The sequence below is a fragment of the Myodes glareolus genome, chromosome 8 (assembly GCF_982192425.1).
Source record: "Myodes glareolus chromosome 8, mMyoGla1.1, whole genome shotgun sequence".
Lineage (NCBI taxonomy): Eukaryota > Metazoa > Chordata > Mammalia > Rodentia > Cricetidae > Myodes > Myodes glareolus.
The window spans coordinates 108,896,383-108,917,731 of NC_142033.1; the positions used below are offsets into that span (position 1 = coordinate 108,896,383).

At 51.9% G+C, this 21,349-nt stretch overlaps 1 protein-coding gene and 1 long non-coding RNA gene across 3 annotated transcripts; one reads left to right on the plus strand and one right to left on the minus strand.

The window, feature by feature from the left end:
* Positions 1-13,090: 13,090 nt before the first annotated feature.
* On the minus strand, positions 13,091-14,968 carry LOC148121257 (uncharacterized). The gene is made up of 2 exons (XR_015738637.1): positions 14,803-14,968; positions 13,091-13,710 (listed from the first exon to the last, which is right to left on the minus strand). It is a non-coding gene; the product is annotated as an uncharacterized LOC148121257 (long non-coding RNA).
* A 7-nt stretch (positions 14,969-14,975) lies between these two features.
* On the plus strand, positions 14,976-20,006 carry Polr2e (RNA polymerase II, I and III subunit E). 2 transcript variants are annotated; one of them, XM_087909425.1, is made up of 5 exons: positions 14,976-15,133; positions 16,109-16,283; positions 17,337-17,533; positions 18,325-18,383; positions 19,089-20,006. In XM_087909425.1, exons 1-5 carry the CDS (start codon positions 15,077-15,079, stop codon positions 19,231-19,233), a joined length of 633 nt encoding a protein of 210 aa, XP_087765551.1. In that variant the 5' UTR covers positions 14,976-15,076; the 3' UTR covers positions 19,234-20,006. The 2 variants fall into 2 exon arrangements, with proteins under 2 accessions (XP_087765551.1, XP_087765552.1); XM_087909426.1 differs by having other exon boundaries at positions 15,014-15,147.
* Positions 20,007-21,349: the final 1,343 nt, after the last annotated feature.

The following is a 21,349-nucleotide window of genomic DNA, read 5'->3' on the forward strand; positions in this document are numbered from 1 at the left end:
CATGGTGATAGATATGGGTCTATTTTCATTCTTCTACATGTTGATATCCAGTTATGCCAGTACCACTTGTTAAATATGCTTTCTTTTTTTTCATTTGATAATTTTTGCTTCTTTATCAAATATCAGATGTTCAGAGATGTGTGGATTGATATCCAGGTCTTCTATTTGATTCCACTGGTCCTCCTGTCTGCTCTTATGCCAATACCAGGCTGTTTTCAGTACTGTAGCTCTGTAGTAGAGTTTGAAGTCAGGGATTGTGATGCTTCCAGAAGTTCTTTTATTGTACAGGATTGTTTTGGGTATCCTGGGTTTTTTTACTTTTCCAAATGAAGTTGAGTACCATTCTTTCAAGGTCTTTGAAGAATTTTACTGGGAGTTTGCTGGGCATTTCATTGAATCTGTAGATTGCTTTTAGTAAGATTGCCATTTTTACTATATTAATTCTGCCTACCCAAGAGCATGGGAGATCTTTCCACTTTCTGGTGTCTTCTTCAATTTCTTTCTTCAAAGATTTAACGTTCTTGTCGTACAAGTCTTCCACTTGTTTAGTTAGAGTTACTCCAAGATATCTTATGCTATTTGTGGCTATTGTGAAGGGTGTTGATTCTCTGATTTCTTTCTCAGCCCCTTTATCATCTGTGTGCAAATGAGGGCTACTGATTTTTTTGAGTTAATCTTGTATCCAGGTACATTACTGTTTATGAGTTGTAGAAGTTCCTTGGTAGAATTTTTGGGATCACTTATGTAAACTTTCATATCATCAGCAAACCGTGAGAGTTTGATTTCTTCTTTTCCAATTTGTATCCCCTTGATCTCCCTTTGGTGTCTTATTGCTCTAGCTAAGACCTCAAGAACTATACTGAATAGATATGGAGAGAGTGCACAACCTTGTCTTGTTCCTGATTTCAGTGGAATCGCTGGGAGTTTCTCTCCATTTAGTTTGATGTTGGCTGTTGGCTTGCTGCATATTGCCTTAATTATGTTTAGGAATGTTCCTTGTATCCCTGCTCTCTCCAAGACCTTTAATCATGAAGGGATGTTGTATTTTGTTGAAAGCTTTTTCAGCATCTAATGAGATGTGGTTTTCATTTTCCAGTTTGTTTATATGGTGGATTGCGTTGACAGATTCTCATATGTTGAACCATCTCTGCATCCGTGGGATGAAGCCAACTTGGTCATGATGAATGATGGTTCTGATGTGTTCTTGGATTAGATTTGCTGGTATTTTATTTAGTATTTTTGCATCAATGTTCATGAGTGAGATTGGTCTGTACTTCTCTCTCTTAGTATTGTCTTTCTGTGGTTTGGGTATCAGGTTAATTGTAGCCTCATAAAAAGAGTTTGGCAGGCTGGAGAGGTGGCTCAGAGGTTAGAAGAACCGACTGCTGTTCCGGAGGTCCTGAGTTCAATTCCCAGCAACCACATGATGGCTCACACCCATCTATAATGAGATCTGGTGCCCAGAACACTCTGTGTGTGTGTGTGTGTGTGTGTATACACACACACACACACACACATATATATATATATATATACATACATATATACATATATATAATTAAATAAAAAAAGTTTGGCAATGTTCCTTCTGTTTCTATTGTGTGGAACAGTTTGAGGAGTATTGATATTAGTTCTTCTTTGAAAGTCTCGTAGAATTTTGAGCTGAAACCATCTGGTCCTGTGCTTTTTTTTTTTTTTTTTTTTTCCGCTTTGGAGTCTTTTGATGACTGTTTCTATTTCTTCAGCAGTTATAAGTCTGTTTAATTTGCTTATCTGGTCTTGATTTAATTTTGGTAAGTGATATTTATCCAGAAAGTTGTCCACTTCCTAAGTTTTCCAATTTTGTGGAGTACACGTTTTCTTTTTTTTAATATTTATTTATTTATTATGTAGACAATGTCTACAATGTTATGTCGGTGTGTATGCCTGCAGGCCAGAAGAGGGCACGACACCCCATTACATATGGTTGTGAGCCACCATGTGATTGCTGGGAATTGAACTCAGGACCTTTGGAAGAGCAGGCAATGCTCTTAACCTCTGAGCCATCTCGCCAGCCCCTGGAGTACAGGTTTTCAAAACATGACCTGATGATTCTCTGTATTTCCGCCATATCTGTTGTTATGTCCTCCTTTTCATTTCTGATTTTGTTAATTCGGATATTTTCTCTCTGACTTTTGGTTAGTTTGGATAAAGGTTTGTCTATTTTGTCGATTTTCTTGAAGAACCAACTTTGTCTCATTGATTCTTTGTATTGTTTTCTTTGTTTCTATTTTGTTGGTTTCAGTTCTCAATTTGATTATTTCCTCCCATCTAGTTCTCTTAGGTGAGTTTGCTTCTTTTTTTCTAAAGTTTTCAAATGTTCTGTTAATTCACTAGTGTGGGATTTTTCCAGCTTCTTTATGTAGGCATTTAGTGCTATGAACTTTCCTCTTAACACTGCTTTCATTGTGTTCCATAAATTTGGGTATGCTGTGTGGTCATTTTCATTGAATTTTAGGAAGTCTTTAATTTCCCCCTTTATTTATTCCTTGACCCATTGATGATTCAGGTGAACATTGTTTAATTTCCATGTGTTTGTGGGTTTTCTGGAATTAGTGTAGGTGTTGACTTCTAGTTTTAAAGCATGGTGAACTGATAAGGTACATTGGGTTATTCCAATTTTTTTTGTATTTGTTAAGTCTATTTTGTTACTGAGTATGTGGCCTAGTTTTGAGAAGGTTCCATGAGGTGCTGAGAAGATATATTCTTTTCTGTTTGGATGGAGTATTCTATAGATGTCTGTTAAGTCCATCTGAGTCACAACATCTGTTAGTTCTCTTATTCTCTGTTCATTTTTTGTCTGACTGACCTGTCCAGTGGTGAGAGGGGAGTGTTGAAGTCTCCCATTGTTAGTGTGTGGGGTTTAATATATGATTTAAGCTTTAGAAGTGTTTCTTTGACATATGAGGGTGCCCTTGTATTTGGGGCATAGATGTTCAGTATTAAGATTTCCTCTTCATGGATTTTTCCCTGTGACTAATATGAAATGACCTTCTTTGTCTCTTTTGTCTGATTTTAGCTTTAAGTCTATTTTGTTAGATATTAGGATAGCTACACCTGCTTGTTTCTTAGGTCCATTTGCTCCTGTGCTTGGCTCTTCTCCCTTGGAGTTTGCTGTCTCAGGCCTACTTTGGCCTAGGCCGCTGGCGTTGATCTGTTTCTATAAATCCTGGTCTGGATCCCCTCCTGCAGAAGTCCATGGCTTAGAGTTGGACCTGTTCTGGTGGAGATCACTCAGTCTGGATCTGGTTGCTGGCTCAGTCCTAATCAGCCCATGTTCCGGGACTGGGTCTGCTCCTGGCTTCTGCTCCCCCTGGAGTTTGTTTCCTCAGGCCCTCTCTGTCCTAGCTGTTTTTTGTTTGTTTGTTTTTTGTTTTGTTTTGTTTTTGTATTTTTGAGACAAGGTTTCTCTGTAGCTTTGGAGCCTGTCCTGGAACTAGCTCTTGTAGACCAGGACGGCCTCGAACTCATGGAGATCCGCCTGCGTCTGCCTCCCTGTGCTGGGATTAAAGGTGTGCTGGAAGATTGTCTTCTACCCAGGAATCAGGCCCACTGTGGGAGCTCTTGTCCTGGCTGAGATTTTTAACAGTGGGAAGTGGAGCCTAAGGAGACATTGGGATCCTTTGTCTGTGTGGTGGCAGGTGTCAGAATCTGCACCCAACTTTTGTTCAGTGATCTGTACTGAGGTCAAAGCGTAGTGATAATGTCTGAGTCTGTGGAGGAAGAGAGGGTGAACTGAAAAATAGGGCCTGTTTGGGAGCAGGGGTGGTGGTGGATGTGTGTGTGTGTGTGTGTGTGTGTGTGTGTGTGTGTGCCTTCCTATAAGCTCCAAGAGGGAACTGAGAGCAGAAGTTGAGGGACTGCAGGCAGGAGCTGAGAGGTGGCCAGCAGAGTCCATGGGTGACAGCAAATGATATAGAGACCCAGGTGGGCATGGCAGGCCAGAGCCAAGAGCTGTGGGTAGCTGAGGTGGGCAGAGTAGCTGAGGTGGGTAGAGTTTCACAGTGACAAGAATTTTCATTGCGTGTCCCCAACTAGGACTAGAAACTTGCCCGAGGAAAAACGTTCCAAATTACAGAGCAAAGGTGTCCCTTGTCCTTGTGATTGGAGCCCCAGGGGAGCAGGAGGAGACTCCTGGCATGCTGTGGCTTCTGTAGTAACAGTAAACAAGTCAGGAGTCAGGAGCCACACTTATCCAGCACAGGAGGAGGCAGGAGAGAGCAGGAGCAAAAGGAGACGCCCACGCGGACGACAGCACCTGTTGGAAAGCCGAAAGGAGCTTGTTTATGCGGTTCCTGGGTTTCGGCACCAGATGAATGAAAACAAGAAAGAAAGGAGAGGAAAAGACATGGCCGCTCCTAGGTGTGGTTGTAGATATGCAGGAGGGGCGTCTGGGACAGTCCAGACTGCACTGGGCCATGTGGGGGGACGACAGGACGGGGGACAACCAGGTGCAGCAACCAGGAGGCCCAAAAGGCGCAGATGAAAGGCAGGCAACCAACATGGCTGGAATACACAGGAAGGCAGCCCAGCTGGTGAGCTGGGGAGTTCAGGGTATGGGGCGGAGCATGTAAGCGGCGGGGCAAGGGGATGCTGGGAGAACTGGCATGTTAACTAGGCACCTCAGTGGTTATGTTGGTCCTGGGTTTGAAACCTAACAGTATGATTTGGCTTGGCCGTTTGTCCCTGGTAAACAGTATGTAGGCTGCTCTGGTTCTTTTTTTCTTTTTCTTTCAGAGACAGGGTTTCTTGGTGTAGCCCTGGCTGCCGGGAACTCGCTCTGTAGACCAGGCTGGCCTCGAACTCAGAGATCCGCCTGTCTCTGCCTCCTGAGTGCTGGGATTAAAAACGTGCACCACCACCTCCAGGTTTAAACTTTTATGTTAGTGATTTAGATTTTTTTTTGTATGTATGAGTGTTTTGCCTGCATATATGTCTGTGTACGTTGTGTGTGCCTGGTGTCTAATATAGGTCAGAAGAGGTCATCAGATTTCCGGAACAGGAGCTATAGATGGGTGTGAGCTACCATATAGGTGTGGGCACTGAACCTGGATCCTGTGCCAAAAAAAAAGTGCTCTTAACTGATCAGCCATCTGTCCACCCCCCCCTCTTTCTCTCCCTCCCTCCTTCCCTCCCTCCCTCCCTCCCTCCCTTCACTTACAGTCTCTCCATGTACACCAGGCTGGCCTCAAACACACAGAGATCCAACTAACTGCCTCTCTCTTTCCCCAGGCACTGGGGTCACATCCAGTAATCTGACCCCTGAGCCATCTCTCCAGTCACTGTCCTAGCACCTGCCTCCGTACCCCGCCTGCCTCCGTACCCCGCCTGCCTCCGTCACCCTCACCAGCCCTTTGGGATTCTAGTTTCTGTCCTGTCTGGAACTGGGCAGTGAGTCCCGATCCTGGGTCCTCAGGGTCATTGACAGGACTTGGAGTTGCTGTAGCCCTGGATCCTGGGGCCCGCATGCTCCAGACAGCACCTTTTTCTACGACCCACTGCTCTGAGGAGCCACACGGCCATCCCTGTGTCAGCCTGCCACCGTGCAGGGCCCTTCCCCTGTTCCCACTCGGTCCACCCCCTTGTTTAGGCCTTCTCCTCTCTCCCATGTGGCAGTCAGTGCTTGTTAATTCACCTGGCTCCTCTGTCTGTTCTGTTTCAGAAGCACTGGGATAGCAACTTGGTCTGGGAACCCCAGCAGCTGCACGTGCAAGGAGGGGACCAGAGATTTAAGCCAGGGCCAGAGCCCAGCAGTCTGCAAACCTGCCCAGCATGTGGAGCATTTTTACTGGTGTGGACTCCAGCAGAGGTGAGCAGGACATAGGACAACCCCTCCCTGGCCCTTGATGGGACAACCAAGATGGGAAGCCCTGTTCACAACAAGACTTGCACACGGACACACGCAGACTTGGTATGTTTGGTTGTGTTTGTTTTGAGATGCATTAGCTCTGCAGACCTATTCGGCACAGAACTTGTTATGTATACTAGTTTGGCCTAAAACTTACAGGCATCCTCCTGCCTCAGCTTCCCAGTGCTGGGTGACTAGTGTGCTGGCACGTGGAGCTGGGATGGAGCCCAGGGCTTCAGGCTCTCCCAGCACTCTCCCCACTGGGCCCTAGCCACACCCCTGTTTATTGCAATGCTTTGGTTTCTGTTTTTGAGACAGGACTCACTAAGTTCCTGGCTGACCTGGAACTTGCTCTGTAGACCAGGCTGGCCTCAAACACCCACTGAGAGATCCACCGGCCCCTGCCTCAGGACTTTGTTTGCTTATGTGCATTGCTCTTAATTACACATCTCTCTGTGTGTCTGCATCTGGCTGCAGACCAGATGGTTGGATCCCCTGCAGCTGGAGTCACGGGTGGCTGCATGTCCCATGTGTCCCGACACACATCTTACCACTGACCCAAGTGTTTGACAGGGTCTGCTAAATGGTCCAGGTTGGCCTTGTGGGGATCCTCCTGTCTGCCTTCCAGTGCACCCCATCCACAGCCCACACAGGGAGGAGACCAGAGGGAGGGGGTGAGGTTACTACCATCAAACGCCACATCTGTGAGAGGCAAGACCCTCGCTCCACAGAAAAGCAGAGAGACCTCAGAGGAAAGCCAGAGGGATTCAGTCTCCGGATCCACCATTGGCCTGGAAGGAAGGCAGCCGCTGGCTCGTCCCTGTGGCGAGGAACAACGGCCTTCCTTCTCCCTGCTCTCCTTTCCCCACAGGCTGGTCCTCCAGACAGTCTTCCCCGAGGTCCCTCCCCAAGCCTAGGATGAACTGAGAGGAGGCACCAGCCGCAGCCAGGGAGGACCAGCCTAGGGCTTCCTGCTTGCCTGTGACTGAGCGTTTGAACACACCTCACACTGAAAATGATCATCCTCCCTGACTTAAGTCCTCCTCTCCTTTCGTTTGCTCTTATTTTCAGATTTATTGTTAGCCCCTTACGCAGGGATAAAGCAGCGCCCTACACTCCTGCCACAGATGGAGAGATCTCAGTGGTTAGAGCACAGAGGCCCCAGGTTCCATTCCCCACACCTGTGACTCACAACTGTCTGTAACTCCAGTCCCAGGGAATCCAGCGCCCTCTTCTGGCCTCTGCGGACAAGCACACGTACAAAAAAATTAAATAGCTCCAAAAAAAAAAAAAAAATCTAACCCGGTATAATTCCAAGTTTAGTTAGGACTGAAAGTTCAGCAGACTCCACCCTCCAGACTCCACCCTCCGGCGTGAACGACAGTCACTTCCTGAGTCGGACGGACGCTCCTCGCTGGCCTACGGCCTCGGGAGTGTTGCCTCCGGAGCTGAAATGTCACACCTTCTACCCTCTGAACACAAGCGCCTCCTCTAATCGACCCCGAGACCACAGCATAGCTGACTCCATGACGGAGTCATTAAACTCAGCTTGTAGACGGCACCACCTGCTAGAACAGAAAGACCCAATCCACCGAAGCCCACGTTCTGGAAAAGTCTCTACCGCGCTAACCTTGCTCTTTAGCGTTTGCAGCTCCTCTTGTTCCCAGCAGCATGTCGTGGGGTCCTGAGGACCCGGCGTAGTCTCGGTCGGCTGAGAGCTCGCCTATCACTTCCTCCTCAGCCCTGCCAGCTTCACACCACGTGCAGTCGCCAGTGCCATCTGATAGGCTACACTCTCCTTCACTCTCCTTTAAGGGCCTCCATTTTGTAGCAGGTAACGCTTTGTTGATGGTCATAGATAGGTTAACTCACTCTAGATCCCTGTTTGTTGTTGACCCAGATATAGCTGGTTCAAACCCTGCAGGGTTTCAGGTTATAATTTCTTTTTTCTTTTTCTTTTTCTTTTTTTTTTTTTTTTTGCGGGGGGTGCAGATTTCCAGACAGGGTTTCTCTGTAGCTTTGGAGCCTGTCCTGGAACTAGCTCTTGTAGACCAGGCTGGCCTCGAACTCACAGAGATCCACCTGCCTCTGCCTCCCGAGTGCTGGGATTAAAGGCGTGTGCCACCACTGCCTGGCTCCAGTCTAATTTCTATGGATTCAGCAGAGATTAGAGCCCTGGAATGGGCTTTGTGAAGAGGAGGAGACCAAAGGTCACTGTGTAGGGTGCATCTAACTGAAGCAGCGTGCAGCTCCCACGTTCCACAGTAACACCAGCCCCAGGAAAATGCAGAGAAATTGCTATTTGCTGCTCTGTTGGTTAGGACATTCAGGACATGGGAATAGGCTCCAAGAACTCTCACTGGGTGAGATTAATTCATGTTCCATGCTGACGGAAAAAGAGGTTCTAAGATGCTGGCTTACACAGCCCGGAGTGGGAGCAACAGACCCTAGGGAGTGTCCTCTCCTGAAACAGAGCCAGCTTATACTTTGCTCCAGCGGGGCCCCGTCAGATCCCAGGGTACAGGGCACTCCTTGAGACTGGGGCGCTGACTCGCAGCTGCAGCAATCGCCTCTGCTGCACCGTGCCTGCACTGCCTCTTGACCCATCCCACCCAAGCATTCAGCCTTGGATCTCTCTCTCTCAGTCTCGGAACCCTTAGCCCACTAGTCCCTGCCCCCCCTTGGCTCCCGAAGGCATGTTCAGTAGCTGTTTGCTAAAGGCCTGACGAAGACCAAGCAGTCTGATCTGGGTGGGTTTGCCCCTCATCTGTGCCGCTGTTGACATCTCTGCGTGTCCTGGTGGTGCCATCATGGGGACCGCGTTTTGGACTTGTAGACTCTTCAGGGTATGGACCTTTAGGGTGAGAGGTTTATTCTGAGCATAGGCTGTGTGCACTTATACATCAGACCACTCTGGATTTGGGGCAGAAATAGTTATTAAAACTGCTATTAGCCCTTTGGGTGTATCTGTACCCACAGTTTCTAACCAGACAACCAGTACTTTCATTTCTTATTTATTTGTTGTTTGTTTACTTTGGTTTTTGAGACAAGGTGGATTCTCTGTGCAGCCCTCGCTGTCCTGGAGCTTTGTCTGCCCCAGGCCGGCCTCGAACTCAGAGAGATCCGCCTGCCTCTGCCTCCCGAGTGCTGGGGTTGAAGGCGTGCCCCACCACCGCCCGGCTTGTAGAACCCAAAGCCAGCTTTTCTTTTCTTTTCTTTTTTTTCTTTTGAGAAAAAGTTTTATTTGGGACGGAGAAGTCCAGGAGAGTGGCTGCCTCTGCCAGGGAGGGTTCAACCATGGCCCCCAGCTTTTCTTAAATTATTCTGTCGACCTTTTGTCCCTGGGCTTTTACCTTTCTCTATTTCTGTATATGTTTTCTTTCCTTCGTATTCCGTGTTGGCTGTGTGGCTGGCCCCTTCTTTTCTTGTTCCTTGCTCTTTCTCTCAGATTTCTCCCTCATTCGTACTCTCTGCCTGCCAGCCCCCCATCCTTTCTCCTGCCTCTCAGTCAGTCTTTAACAAACCATTCAGGTGTTGTAGACAGGCAAAGTAACACAGCTTCACTGAGTTAAACAATTGCAACATAAAAGAACGCAGCACATTGGGCTGGAGAGATGGCTCAGCGGTTAAGAGCACTGGCTGCTCTTCCAGAGGTCCTGAGTTCAATTCTCAGCAACCACTTGGTGGCTCACAACCATCTGTAATGAGATCCGACGCCCTCTTCTGGTATGCACATGCAGACAGGGCACTGTACACGTGTATGCGCGATGGATAAATCTTCTAACATAAGAATGCAACAGACATTGCATTATTAAGCAAATGTTCCACAGCATAAACTGTGTTCTACCACGGAAGTCCTTCCTTGTCTTGTGCTCCAGCTCTGTTGCTTATCTCAGAGCCGCGGGCAACTATAGCGTCAGCCTGGCCGCCTTCAGGGGAGGTGCGCAGCGTCAGCCCCGCCGGCAACTACAGCGTCAGCCCGGCCGCCTTCAGGGGAGGTGCGCTGTCTTGGTTGTTTAGTGTTGCGGTTTCACTCTGGTGTTATGAGGTATCCACCAGAGAAGCCAATAGAAAGTCTTTATAACCGGCTAGCGACCACACTGGGTGTTCGGGATCCCAGTGTAGCCCTGAGTCTTTCTCAGCGGGAGCTTTTAAGCACAAAAGCCACGTCCGTCCTGGGTTGGCATGCTGCAGGCTGCAGTTAACAAGAACAGTTGCCAGCCAGAGCAGAGCTACAGGGGTCCAAAGGGTCAGTACATTTGGAGTCTCTCCAGAACTGTGGACTTTGATGGACTGGGTCTGTTTTCATTTCTGCAGGGGCGCTGTCTGTGTGCTGCTATGGCCAGAATGGCATGCCATCATGGAGTCAGCTGTCCTAAATTCTGGGGACCTTTACTCCAGCATCGAGGCATCTGGAGTTATAGTTGAGGTGTTTCTTGGTGTTATATCCGGCTTTATTTTTGTTGTGAGGGTGTTCCATTCCTGGGTTATTGTTTCCCTTTCTGGAACCTGGGCAAGTGTGTTGGCTGTGGCGTTCCTGGTAGGGAAACTTGTGCAGTTGGCTGGTGACAGGAAAGAATGAGAGAGACCAGGAGGAAAGGGTGTGAGGGGCCAGGAAAGGAGCAGCGGAACCGGGGATCCACACCAAGAGGCCAGATCCAGGGAATGGAGGTATCTTAGGGTTTAAATTGCCGTGAAAAAATACCATGACAACGGCAGCTCTGATTGTTTGTTTCTCAAGACAGGGCTTCTCTGTGTAACACCCTAACTGTCCTGGAACTTGCTCTGTGGGCCAGGCTGACCTCGAACTCACAGAGATCCGCCTGCCTCTGCCTCCCGAGTGCTGGGATTAAAGGCTGCACCACCACTGCCTGGCTTTTTAAAAATAATTTTTTTTGACAGCACCAGTTAGAAAGGAAAACATTAAATTGGGGTAGCTTCTTTTTCATTTTCAGAGGTTTAGTCCATTGTCATCGGTAGGAGCCAGCCATGATAAGTTAAATATGAGCAGATCATCCAAAGAAAGTTCTTACTTCCAACCATTATCACCTGCCAGAGTAGGACTCAGCCATCGATGAAATGAAATGGAGGCCTGAGTCTCAGTAGTTTACCCTGAAGCAATACCTAGTTGCAGGAAGAACCACAAGGTGAGATTACCTGAGCACCACCCAAGAGCAGACCATTCAAAGGAAATGCCTAACTGTAGACCACCTGCCAGTACACACTCACCAGGACACCCCTAGACAAATGTCAGCCAATCAGGGGTCCTGAACTTCAGAGACCCCATACTGCTATAAAAACCCTACTCTAACTGAGCTCGGGGCTCTCTGTTTATTCCAATACCAATACGCTGGACCTGTGGAGAGACCGAATTTGTAAACTTGCATAAAATAAAGGCTCTTTGCTTTTACATACGGACTCGGTCTTCTGCTTGGCTTTTGGGGACTTCGCGGATTCTGCATAACATCATCATGGTGTGGCGTGGTGTCATGCAGGCAGACACGGTGCTGGAGGCGTAGCTAAGGCAACAGGAAGTGGTCGGGGACAATGAGCAGTGTCTTGAGTAGGGTGCACAGGTCGCTCCAAATGCTTTTACAGAAAACCGCTTTATTCTCGAGAAAAATCAGCATTCTGGGACCCACCCAAAATGGTGTTGACCCTGGGGAGGGTAAGGCAGCCCTTGAAGCCTGCTTAGGGGAATTCAAGCTGCAGTGAAGTGATTGGGTGTAGACCCTTACTGATACAGGAATCATTCTGTGATTGGCTCATGACATCTGGTCAGCAGCTGTGGTTATGGTGTCAGGGGTCTGTCCGCTGTGTCCAGCGTCTGTCTGACTGAAAACAGCAAGAACAGTTCCTGCTTGTGACCAGGTAGCACTGACCGGCTACCAGGCTAGATGTACTTCCTGAGGGTCTGGTTGAAGTTGACACGCGTCAACTTAAGTAATATGGGGCCGAGGTCTTAGCAAACTGACCCCTGGCATAAAGACTGGTCCTGGTCCCTTCAAGCATATACTGTGGGTCTCCATCTTCCTCAGGAATGTGACAGATAGAACGGAGACAGCCCTCTTGGATGTGACCTCAGTGAGTCAGCTCAATTTTACTCCAGAGTATAGGAAATTATAGGAAAGTATAGGATTGGGAAGCCTGGGGACAAATCCTAATGTGCATGAAGTGGCAGGTTCCTATTATAAGGCTGAGTTAGCGGCAGCAGGGTCCTGTATCAAAGCTCCTAGTACAATCTTAGTAACCATATCTGCAGCAGGGGGCAAACTTCTAGCAGGAAACTGTGCCAAGGGTCACACTAGAGATAAACCCACCCCACCGGTGTCCAGGCTTAGATACAACTTCAGATAAGGTCAGTCCTCCCGGCCTAAAGATGTTCTCCAGAGAAGGGCGTGTAAGGAGCAGAAGTCTCACTGGGGAGGGGGGGTCTCTCACTTGGAAAGACTGCAACCTCTAACCATCAGGCCTTCTGACAATATATAAGACCTCAAAGCCCACCCCACAGCGCCACACTTCCTTCCACAAGGCCACACCTACTCCTACAAAGCCACATCACCTGTTAGTGCCTCTTCCATTGGGGGCCACTTCCTTTGGAAGCACCCCAGCAGGTGAGGCGGGCTCCTGCAGGCAGAGACGGGGCTGGCTCCCCATAGCGGAACTCATCCGGTGGCCACTGGGAAGCCCCTGTCCTGCACCCAGCTGTTTTCTTATGTCCCACACTCAGGTTCTGGCATCACCCCAGCCCTGGGCATGCACCCATATACCCAAAGAGTCTGGAATTCTTGGGTTAAGGCTTCACCTCAGCCCCTGGCATCCATATGTCCAAGAAATCTGGAAGGTTTGGGTGGAAAGTTCTATCTCAAGCCCCTCCCCTTGGAGTTGCCTCAGTCCAGACTCCATCCCCAAGAGAGTCTGCCAAATGATGACCCCTCCCAGAGATGCTCAAGACCACTCCCACAGGGCATTTAAACAGCCCCCCCCCCCCGAGAACAAACACGTGGTTTTCTGATCTTCCTTCCCCCATTTCCTCTCTGAGGTGTTGGAAGGCCACCCAGGGGTGCTGGTATCCATTAAACCTGGGCCTTTTCTAATTTGGTTTGATTTTTGTGTGGTTTGGATTATTGTGTCCGCGGAGAGGTTTATTGGGGTGCAGAAACTTCATGACCGCTCATTTCCACCAAGAATGAGGCAGTCATCTGGAGGAGTGGCACATGTCTTTAATCACAGCATTCTAGAGGCAGAGGCAGTCAGATCTCTTTGAGTTTGGTCTACATAGTGGATTCTGGGACAGCCAGATCTACATAGAGAGACCCTGTCTCAAAACCAAACTGCTGGGCAGTGGTGGCACACTCCCAGCACTGGGAAGGCAGAGGCAGGTGGATCTCTGTGAGTTCGAGGCCAGCCTGGTCTACAGAGCGAGTTCCAGGACAGGCTCCAAAGCTACAGAGAAACCCTGTCTCGAAAAACCAAAAAAAAAAAAAAAAAAAAAAAAAAAAAAAACCAACCAAATACCAAACCAAACCAAACAACAGCCACATAAAGAATGAGAGGCCATGTTTCCTGAGTTAATATCAGTGACCCCCCCCCCAAAAAAAGTCAGAGTCTGGGAAAGAACTCACTGAGAGATCTGCCCACCAGAGTACTGGAGCCAAACGCACCTACCACCCCCGACCCTAGGGGGCTCATTTTCCAAAAATGTTTTTGCCCAGATTATCCCCTTGCTTTGCATCCACGGCTCAGCCCAGCTCTGCAGTCCGTGTGGTGGGCTCAGGAGTCAGGTACGCTTGCTGTCTTCCCAGGCAGGAACTGCTGCTGACCTGTGAACGGCAAGGACAGGCAGGACAGAAGTGAAGGTGCGGCCAGTGTCTGGTTTTCCAGTGCCTGATCTTGCTGGTCATGCTGGCCCTCACCTTTAATCCTAGTTCACCTGAGACCAACCTAATCCATACATCAAATTTCAGGCCAGCCAGGACTGCCCTTCCCACCCCCGATAGAGGAAACAGACATAAGCATTTATGGGAAGTCTACAAGTTGGAGGGTTTAGCCCCAGAAGCCTTAGGGCTCACCGCCTTGTTAACCTTTCCACAGGCTAGCCCACCACCCACCACACCCGTCTGTTTGTTGATTATGTATTTCCCCATACATTCAGAATATTTTCCTCTTAGGTTGTGAGGTTTTTGTTGTTGTTATTTGTTTTTCTTTGAGACAGAGTTTCTCTGTAGCTTTGGAGCCTGTCCTGGAACTAGCTCTTGTAGACCAGGCTGGTCTTGAACTCAAGAGATCCTCCTGCCTCTGCCGCCCGAGTGCTGGGATTAAAGGCGTGTGCCACCATTGCCCGGCGATTGTGAGCATTTTAATTATGTTTATTTGTGTATCTGTGAGGGGGTATTAACTGCGGTACCCATGGGGGTAGAGACGACAGACCTTTTGGATATGGAGTTACAGATAGTTGGGGGCCACCTCACATGGGTGCTGCAAACTGATTTTTTAGATAAGGGAACCCATTATCACGCAAAATGAATATATACTAATATATGCTACTAATAAAAAGTTGTATGTAGCCAGGCAGTGGTGGCACATGCCTTTAACCCCAGCACTCGGAAGACAGGCAGGAGGATCTCTGAGTTCAAGACCAGCCTGGTCTACAAAAGCGAGTTCTTCCAGCACAGCTTCCAAAGCTAGAGAAACCCTGTCTCGGAGAAAAAAAAGAAAGAAAGAAAGAAATCAAACAACAACAAAAAACCTTGTACATAAAAGGAAATTGAGGCCCGTGGCCTTGGCTCTTGTATAAGGTCCCCGCACAAACTCGAGGCACGGCCACTGAGAGAAAGCCTTCTAGGCTTCTACACCGTCCCACGCCATACACACTCCCAGGCCAGCCTCGAACTCATGGCTCCAGGGACCGCTACCTCCGAGAGCTGGGATTGGAGGCGTGGTCCATATACCCCCCAGGTATCGCGAGATCTTCCCGTGCGCTATCTCGCGAAGCTCCGTGCTGGGGCTGCCCACCGCGCAGCCTGCCGTGGTCGTCGCTTTATTCAGGCCTTCGCCGCAGACAGCACAGAACCGGGCGGGGCAGGGGAGGCCGCTCCGTTATTCCACGCAGGCGCAGTTTTCGTAGTCCGGCGCAGGCTCAGCGCTGGCAGTGGCGCGCAAGCGCAGTTGTTTCCGAAGAGCCGCAACATGGACGACGAGGAGGAGACTTACCGGCTGTGGAAGATCCGCAAGACTATCATGCAGGCGAGTCGCGCGTGGTGAGGCTTGAGCGAGTGCCGAGTTGCGGACGGACTGAGGCCGTTCACCCAGGCTGGCGTCCTGCCGCGCCGCAGCTTCTCGGGTGCGGGGCGCCCACGCTGGCCTCCAGCGATGGCTGGCGTCCTGCTTCAGCCTCCCGACGCTGTCTCAGAGGGAACCGGGCGGAGGCGGGGAGCTACGTGCCCCTGCTGTCGGGGTGGTGGGCAGCCGCTCCGCCAGCCTAACCCAGGCCCCAGTACCCCTGTGGCAGCTCGCAGCCATCTCCAACCACAGCTTCGGCCGGCGTGGTGGCCGAGGCGGGTGACTCTCTGTATGTCTGAAGCTAGACTGATCTGCAGAGTGAGTTCCAGGGCTTTGTAATAAGGGCTTGTGTTAAGAAACCAAAATAAACAGAAGGTAAAAATGCTAATTTGATGGCACAAGCTTTCATCCCCGTCACTCTTGGGCCAGAGGCAGGTCAGTCTCTGAGTTCAAGACCAGGCTGAGGTCACCCAGGGCTTCATAACGAGACCCTGTTTCAAAAATAATAAATCTAGGTAGGCGGGGCAGTGGTGGCGCACGCCTTTAATCGCAGCACTCGGGAGGCAGAGGCAGGAGGATTTCTGTGAGTTCGAGGCTAGCCTGGTCTACAGAGTGAGTTCCAGGCCAGTGGAGAAAGAGGTCTGCGTAGTTTTGATTTATTGTGTTAGGTGGACTACAGGACGCTCAGCCCCAAGACTTAACAGGATGGCGATGTCTGGTCTCCGTGTTGAAGAGCTTGTGGTTGTGGGGGCGCAGTGAGGTTGCCCTATGGTTGCTTGGGGATGCGTGGGTCTTGGCTGGAGCCAGTCCAGAGCTTGGAGCCCACGTGGCCTACGGCGCTGCAGGGTCAGGTCAGGGTCACATCTGGGTGCTGCAGTCCCAGCTCTCCTGCGGATTTCCACTCCCTCTCTGAGGACAGCTGGCTCTTTGTCCCTGCAGCTGTGTCATGACCGTGGCTACTTGGTGACTCAGGATGAGCTGGACCAGACCCTTGAGGAGTTCAAGGCACAGTTTGGGGACAAACCCAGCGAAGGAAGACCAAGGCGCACAGACCTCACCGTGCTGGTGGCCCACAATGATGACCCCACAGACCAGATGTTTGTGTTCTTCCCAGGTGGGGCTCATGGCAGTGTGTAACAGCTCTCTCCCCTTTGTCTGTGGTCTTCCGCTTTGTGGGTTCCACCCTGGCCCTGCTTTGGCTGCAGGACTATGGCAGCCGCCTAGCCTGCTTTTGTTCCTGCTCCCCTGGGAACCTTCCCTTGTCCAGTGCGTGGCCATTCTCTGCCCCTGGCGTCTCATCACCAGCCCCCAGTCACTCTGGCTCCTGTCTGATGTATTCTGTAGTTTCTCCTTACACCCCAGGCAGCTCGGATGGTGTCTCATGAGAGGGGTTGCCACCCTGGGCGCCTGCCTCCTGGTGTCCTCAAACAGCCTGCCTCTAATATCCTGACACTTTGAGGTCCTGGGGCCTATGATTTTTTGTGAGAGTTAGGGGTGCAGGGATGGGCGTAGTAGCGTAGTCTGTAATCGTAGCACTCGGGAAGCAGAGGCTGAGGCAGGCTGTCAAGGCCAGCCTGGTCTGTACAGTGAGTTCTCAGCCTTCCTAATGCTACTATCCTTTAATAAAACAGTGCCATGTGTTGTGGGGACCCCCAGCCATAAAATTGTTTTTGTTGCTACTTCCTAACTGTTATTTTGCTGTGTGAGTCACAATGTAAATATCTGTGTTTTCCTGTGGTCTCAGGGGTCAGTACCTGAAGATTGAGAACTGATGTAGAGAAACCCTGTCCTCAAAAGAAAAACTAAATAGTTGGGAGTAGAGAGTCTGAGACCCAGCAGTTGGCAAACCATGTGGGCCTGGTTCTGCACTTTTGGGTCCTGATGCTCCAGTGCACCCCAGTCTGTCTGAGGAGCCGAGGTTAGCCCCATGTAGACAGAGGATCTGTTTCCTCTTCCTTGAGGCTGCCAAGCTGACAATACCACGTCCTCAAACCTCAGAGCAGCTGACGGAACAGGGTCAGGGTACCGTGCAGCTTCCTCCTGCCCAGCCCCATTCAAGGCTCCTGGCTGCTCTGATTTTCCCTGGCAAATAGAGACACCCGAGACCACAGGCAGGGCAGTGGTGGTCTCCGGCAGTGGACATGAGGGTCGTGCTATGTGTCCGCAGAGGAGCCCAAGGTGGGCATCAAGACCATCAAGGTGTACTGCCAGCGCATGCAGGAGGAGAACATCACGCGGGCACTGATCGTGGTGCAGCAGGGCATGACGCCCTCCGCCAAGCAGTCCCTGGTGGACATGGCACCGAAGTACGTGCTGGAGCAGTTCCTACAGCAGGAGCTGCTCATCAACATCACGGAGCACGAGGTGTGCACCTGTCCTGGGGGCGGCCAGGTGGGGTGGAGCGCAGGGAACACGGGGTGTGCACCTGTCCTGGGGGGCGGCCAGGTGGGGTGGAGCGCAGGGAACACGGGGTGTGCACCTATCCTGGGGGCGACCAGGTGGGGTGGAGCGCAGGGAACACGGGGTGTGCACCTGTCCTGGGGGGCGGCCAGGTGGGGTGGAGCGCAGGGAACACGGGGTGTGCACCTGTCCTGGGGGCGACCAGGTGGGGTGGATCGCAGGGAACACGAGGTGTGCACCTGTCCTGGGGGGCGGCCAGGTGGGGTGGAGCGCAGGGAACACGAGGTGTGCACCTATCCTGGGGGCGACCAGGTGGGGTGGAGCGCAGGGAACACGGGGTGTGCACCTGTCCTGGGGGGCGGCCAGGTGGGGTGGAGCGCAGGGAACACGGGGTGTGCATCTGTCCTGGGGGGCGGCCAGGTGGGGTGGAGCGCAGGGAACACGAGGTGTGCACCTGTCCTGGGGGGCGGCCAGGTGGGGTGGAGCGCAGGGAACACGAGGTGTGCATCTGTCCTAGGGGGCGGCCAGGTGGGGTGGAGCGCCGCAGTGCCTGAGTGGACAGAGCCCTGGACCCCCAGCCTCGGGCTCTGCTGTTCATGTCCTGGGGCAGGGTGGTTCCCCAGCTTTGGTGCTGTGGCTCTGTGCTCCAAATTGGTGGTGGTCATAGCCTGCTCCTGTCCCTTATTCCACTCCTATTGGGGTCTCTTGTGGTCCCTGGTGACTCCCTGGCTGAGGGTGGGTCTCTGTCTCCACAGCTGGTCCCTGAGCATGTGGTCATGACGAAGGAGGAGGTGACAGAGCTGCTGGCTCGATAGTATCCTTTACCCCGTCCTCCCTCCCTCCCTCCCTCCCTCCCTCCCTCCCTCCCTCCCTCCCTCCCTCCTTCCCTCCCTCCTTCTCTCCCCACTCCACACTGGATAGTATCCTTTACCCTGTCCTTCCTCCCTCCCTCCCTCCCTCCCCATTCCACACTGGATAGTGTCCTTTACCCTGTCCTTCCTCCCTCCCTTCCTCCCTCCCTCCCTTCCCACTCCACACTGGATAGTATCCTTTACCCCGCCCTCCCTCCCCACTCCCCACTCCATAGTTTCCTTTACCCCGCCCTCCCTCCCTCCCCACTCCACACTGTATAGTGTCCTTTACCCTGTCCTTCCTCCCTCCCTCCCTCCCCACTGGATAGTGTCCTTTACCCTGTCCTCTCTCCCTCCCTCCCTCCCTCCCCACTCCACACTGGATAGTATCCTTTACCCCGCCCTCCCTCCCCACTCCCCACTCCATAGTTTCCTTTACCCCGCCCTCCCTCCCTCCCCACTCCACACTCCATAATATCCTTTACCCCTCCCTCCCTCCCTCCCTCCCGACTCCACACACCATAATATCCTTTACCCCCGCCCTCCCTCTCTCCTTCCCTCCCTCCCCACTCCACACTCCATAGTATCCTTTACCCCGCCCTCCCTCCCCACTCCAGACTCCTTACCCCAGTACTGCCCCACCAGCCTTTTCCTTAATGGTGTCCCAGCAAGCTTCGTGAAAGCCAGCTGCCCAGGATCCAGGCTGGGGACCCAGTGGCGCGCTATTTTGGGATCAAGCGAGGGCAGGTTGTGAAGATCATCCGTCCTAGTGAGACAGCCGGCCGCTACATCACCTACCGCCTGGTACAGTAGCCCGCTGTGGGTGAGCTCACCGCAGTCAGGGTTCAGTATCATCCCTGGCTGAGCCCGCCTTCCCTGGCCAGCACACTGCTCTGCCAGGGTCCCAGCTTGTACCCCTGTCCCATTCTGAAAAGCAAGACTGTTGGGTGAGACACCCCAGTGCGCCCACTGGCGAAGGAGCCACCGACTCCTGTAGGTTGTCCTCTGACCTCCCGTGCCTGCAGCGTGGCAGCTGCGTGAACCCACAAACCCTGAGGTCTGATGGGAGGGCACTCTGTAACCCCATCACCAGCTGGTGGGCCAGGTTAAATTCTAGCACCCTGGAGACTGACTGAGGCAGGGGGATTGCTGCAACTTCAAGTGAGTTTATGACTTCAGCAAGAACTGGTCCAGCGCCCACTCCTGGTGTGAGGGGCTGGTCTGAGAACAGGGAAGGAGCCCACGCGGCAGGGGCCACGCAGCAGGAGCCAGCTGATCCCCTTCCTCACTCACCAGCACCCTCGTCCTGTCCAGTACCCTTGCCTGCTGCTCCATGGGACCAAGAGTACGGGCCACAACCTCTTTGCCTTTTGATCAGAGGGTTCCCACCTGGCCGATGCCTTGGGGAATGTGGCCCTGGACAAGGCCAGCACTGCCACCAGGGCAGCCAGCAACCACAGCCCTCCTTGTGCGGTCTCAGAGCACTGGCTGCACCTCACACCTTTGCCACTGAGGTCGCTGTCCTGTCTAGAGTTCTCCATTCTGTAGGACCCTGTTCTGAGAACTAAAGACATTTTGAGGAGTTACATTGTCTTGGAGGTCTGGTCAATTCGGGCTGAACTGTGCAGGATAGGTCCTGGAGGGCCCTCGGCTTGGGGGTGCCGTATATGCCCCTGTGGCCCCCAGCCACTTCTCCATGAATCAGGTGAGGCGCTGGTCTGCTGCCTGAGTGTCAGGAACCCTGTCCGCTATTACAGCTGATTGCGCAAGGCAGGCCTTGCTGTGGTGAAGCCCGGAAAAGGTTTCCTGCTAGGCCGCCTTGCCCCTGGGCCACGCCCAGCCGTCTTCCTCCTTGGTCTTTGAGACAGGGTCGTACAATCAGGGCTCCAACTCACAAAGTAGCTGTGGTGACCCTGAAGTCCTGCTGTCCTGCCTCCCTCAGTGCCTGGGTGACTGATTCCCACTTTGAGCACAGGCTGGCCTCAGGCTTGCCTACGCTCTGCCCCACAGCACCTGGCTGCCAGCAGCTCCTCCCAAAGCCACTGATGGCTGTGGCTGTCAGACTAGCCTTCCTCTGGAGCCCGTTTCCTGTCTCTGGTTTCTGATCTTTGCGTTTCCTGCCATTGTCCCACACTGGACTTTGTGTCTGGTCTCGTGAGGCAGGATGTCCTTGGGGGTCTGCCACACTGCGGCTGGTGTTAGAGTCTCGTCCTGTTCATGACTGCGTGGTACTCCAGTTTGCAGACCACACTGCCCACCTCCCTGTGGACACGGCCGCTGCACCTTGTGGCTGCCCTGAGACTGAGTACCCTGCCTCAGCCTTCTGTGCTGGGGTGACCGGTATGCAGTGCCACATGTGGCTTAAAGATTTGTTTTTACCTGTACTTCCTGCTGGGGTGTGTGTGCGCCCCACGTGTGGAGGGCAGGACAACCCAGGCTAGCCGGCCAGAAGGCTTCCTGGGTGTCTGTCTTCCTGTTTCCACTACCCTTCTTGCCTGTAGGAAGCTGGGATTAGATGGGATTAGATGCTCAATATGCTACGGCTTCCACATGTGTCTGGAGGTGACAGCCACGGCACTTTCTCACTGTGTGGGCCAGGCTGGCTTGGAAGCCTCCCAAGGGTGTGTGTTACCATGGATGTGGTTGGCTGGCGGAACAGAGGCGCTATCTCTGGGAACTGAAGTTCCAGATGGTTGTGGGTGCTGTAGAAGAGCTGCCCGTACTTTTAACCTCTGGGCCACCTACCTTCCTTCACACACACCTCAGTCGTGTCCCGTGACCAGAGTGGGATGTTCTGCAGGACAGACCTAAGATGCTGCTGATGGCTGGCTCCTGGTCCTGCCTTCTGGACTGTGGAGCCCCAGACACAGGGTGGGGTGTTTTCCCCCTGTAACTGAGTCACACAAAGGTTGCTCTCAGCGGTGGCACA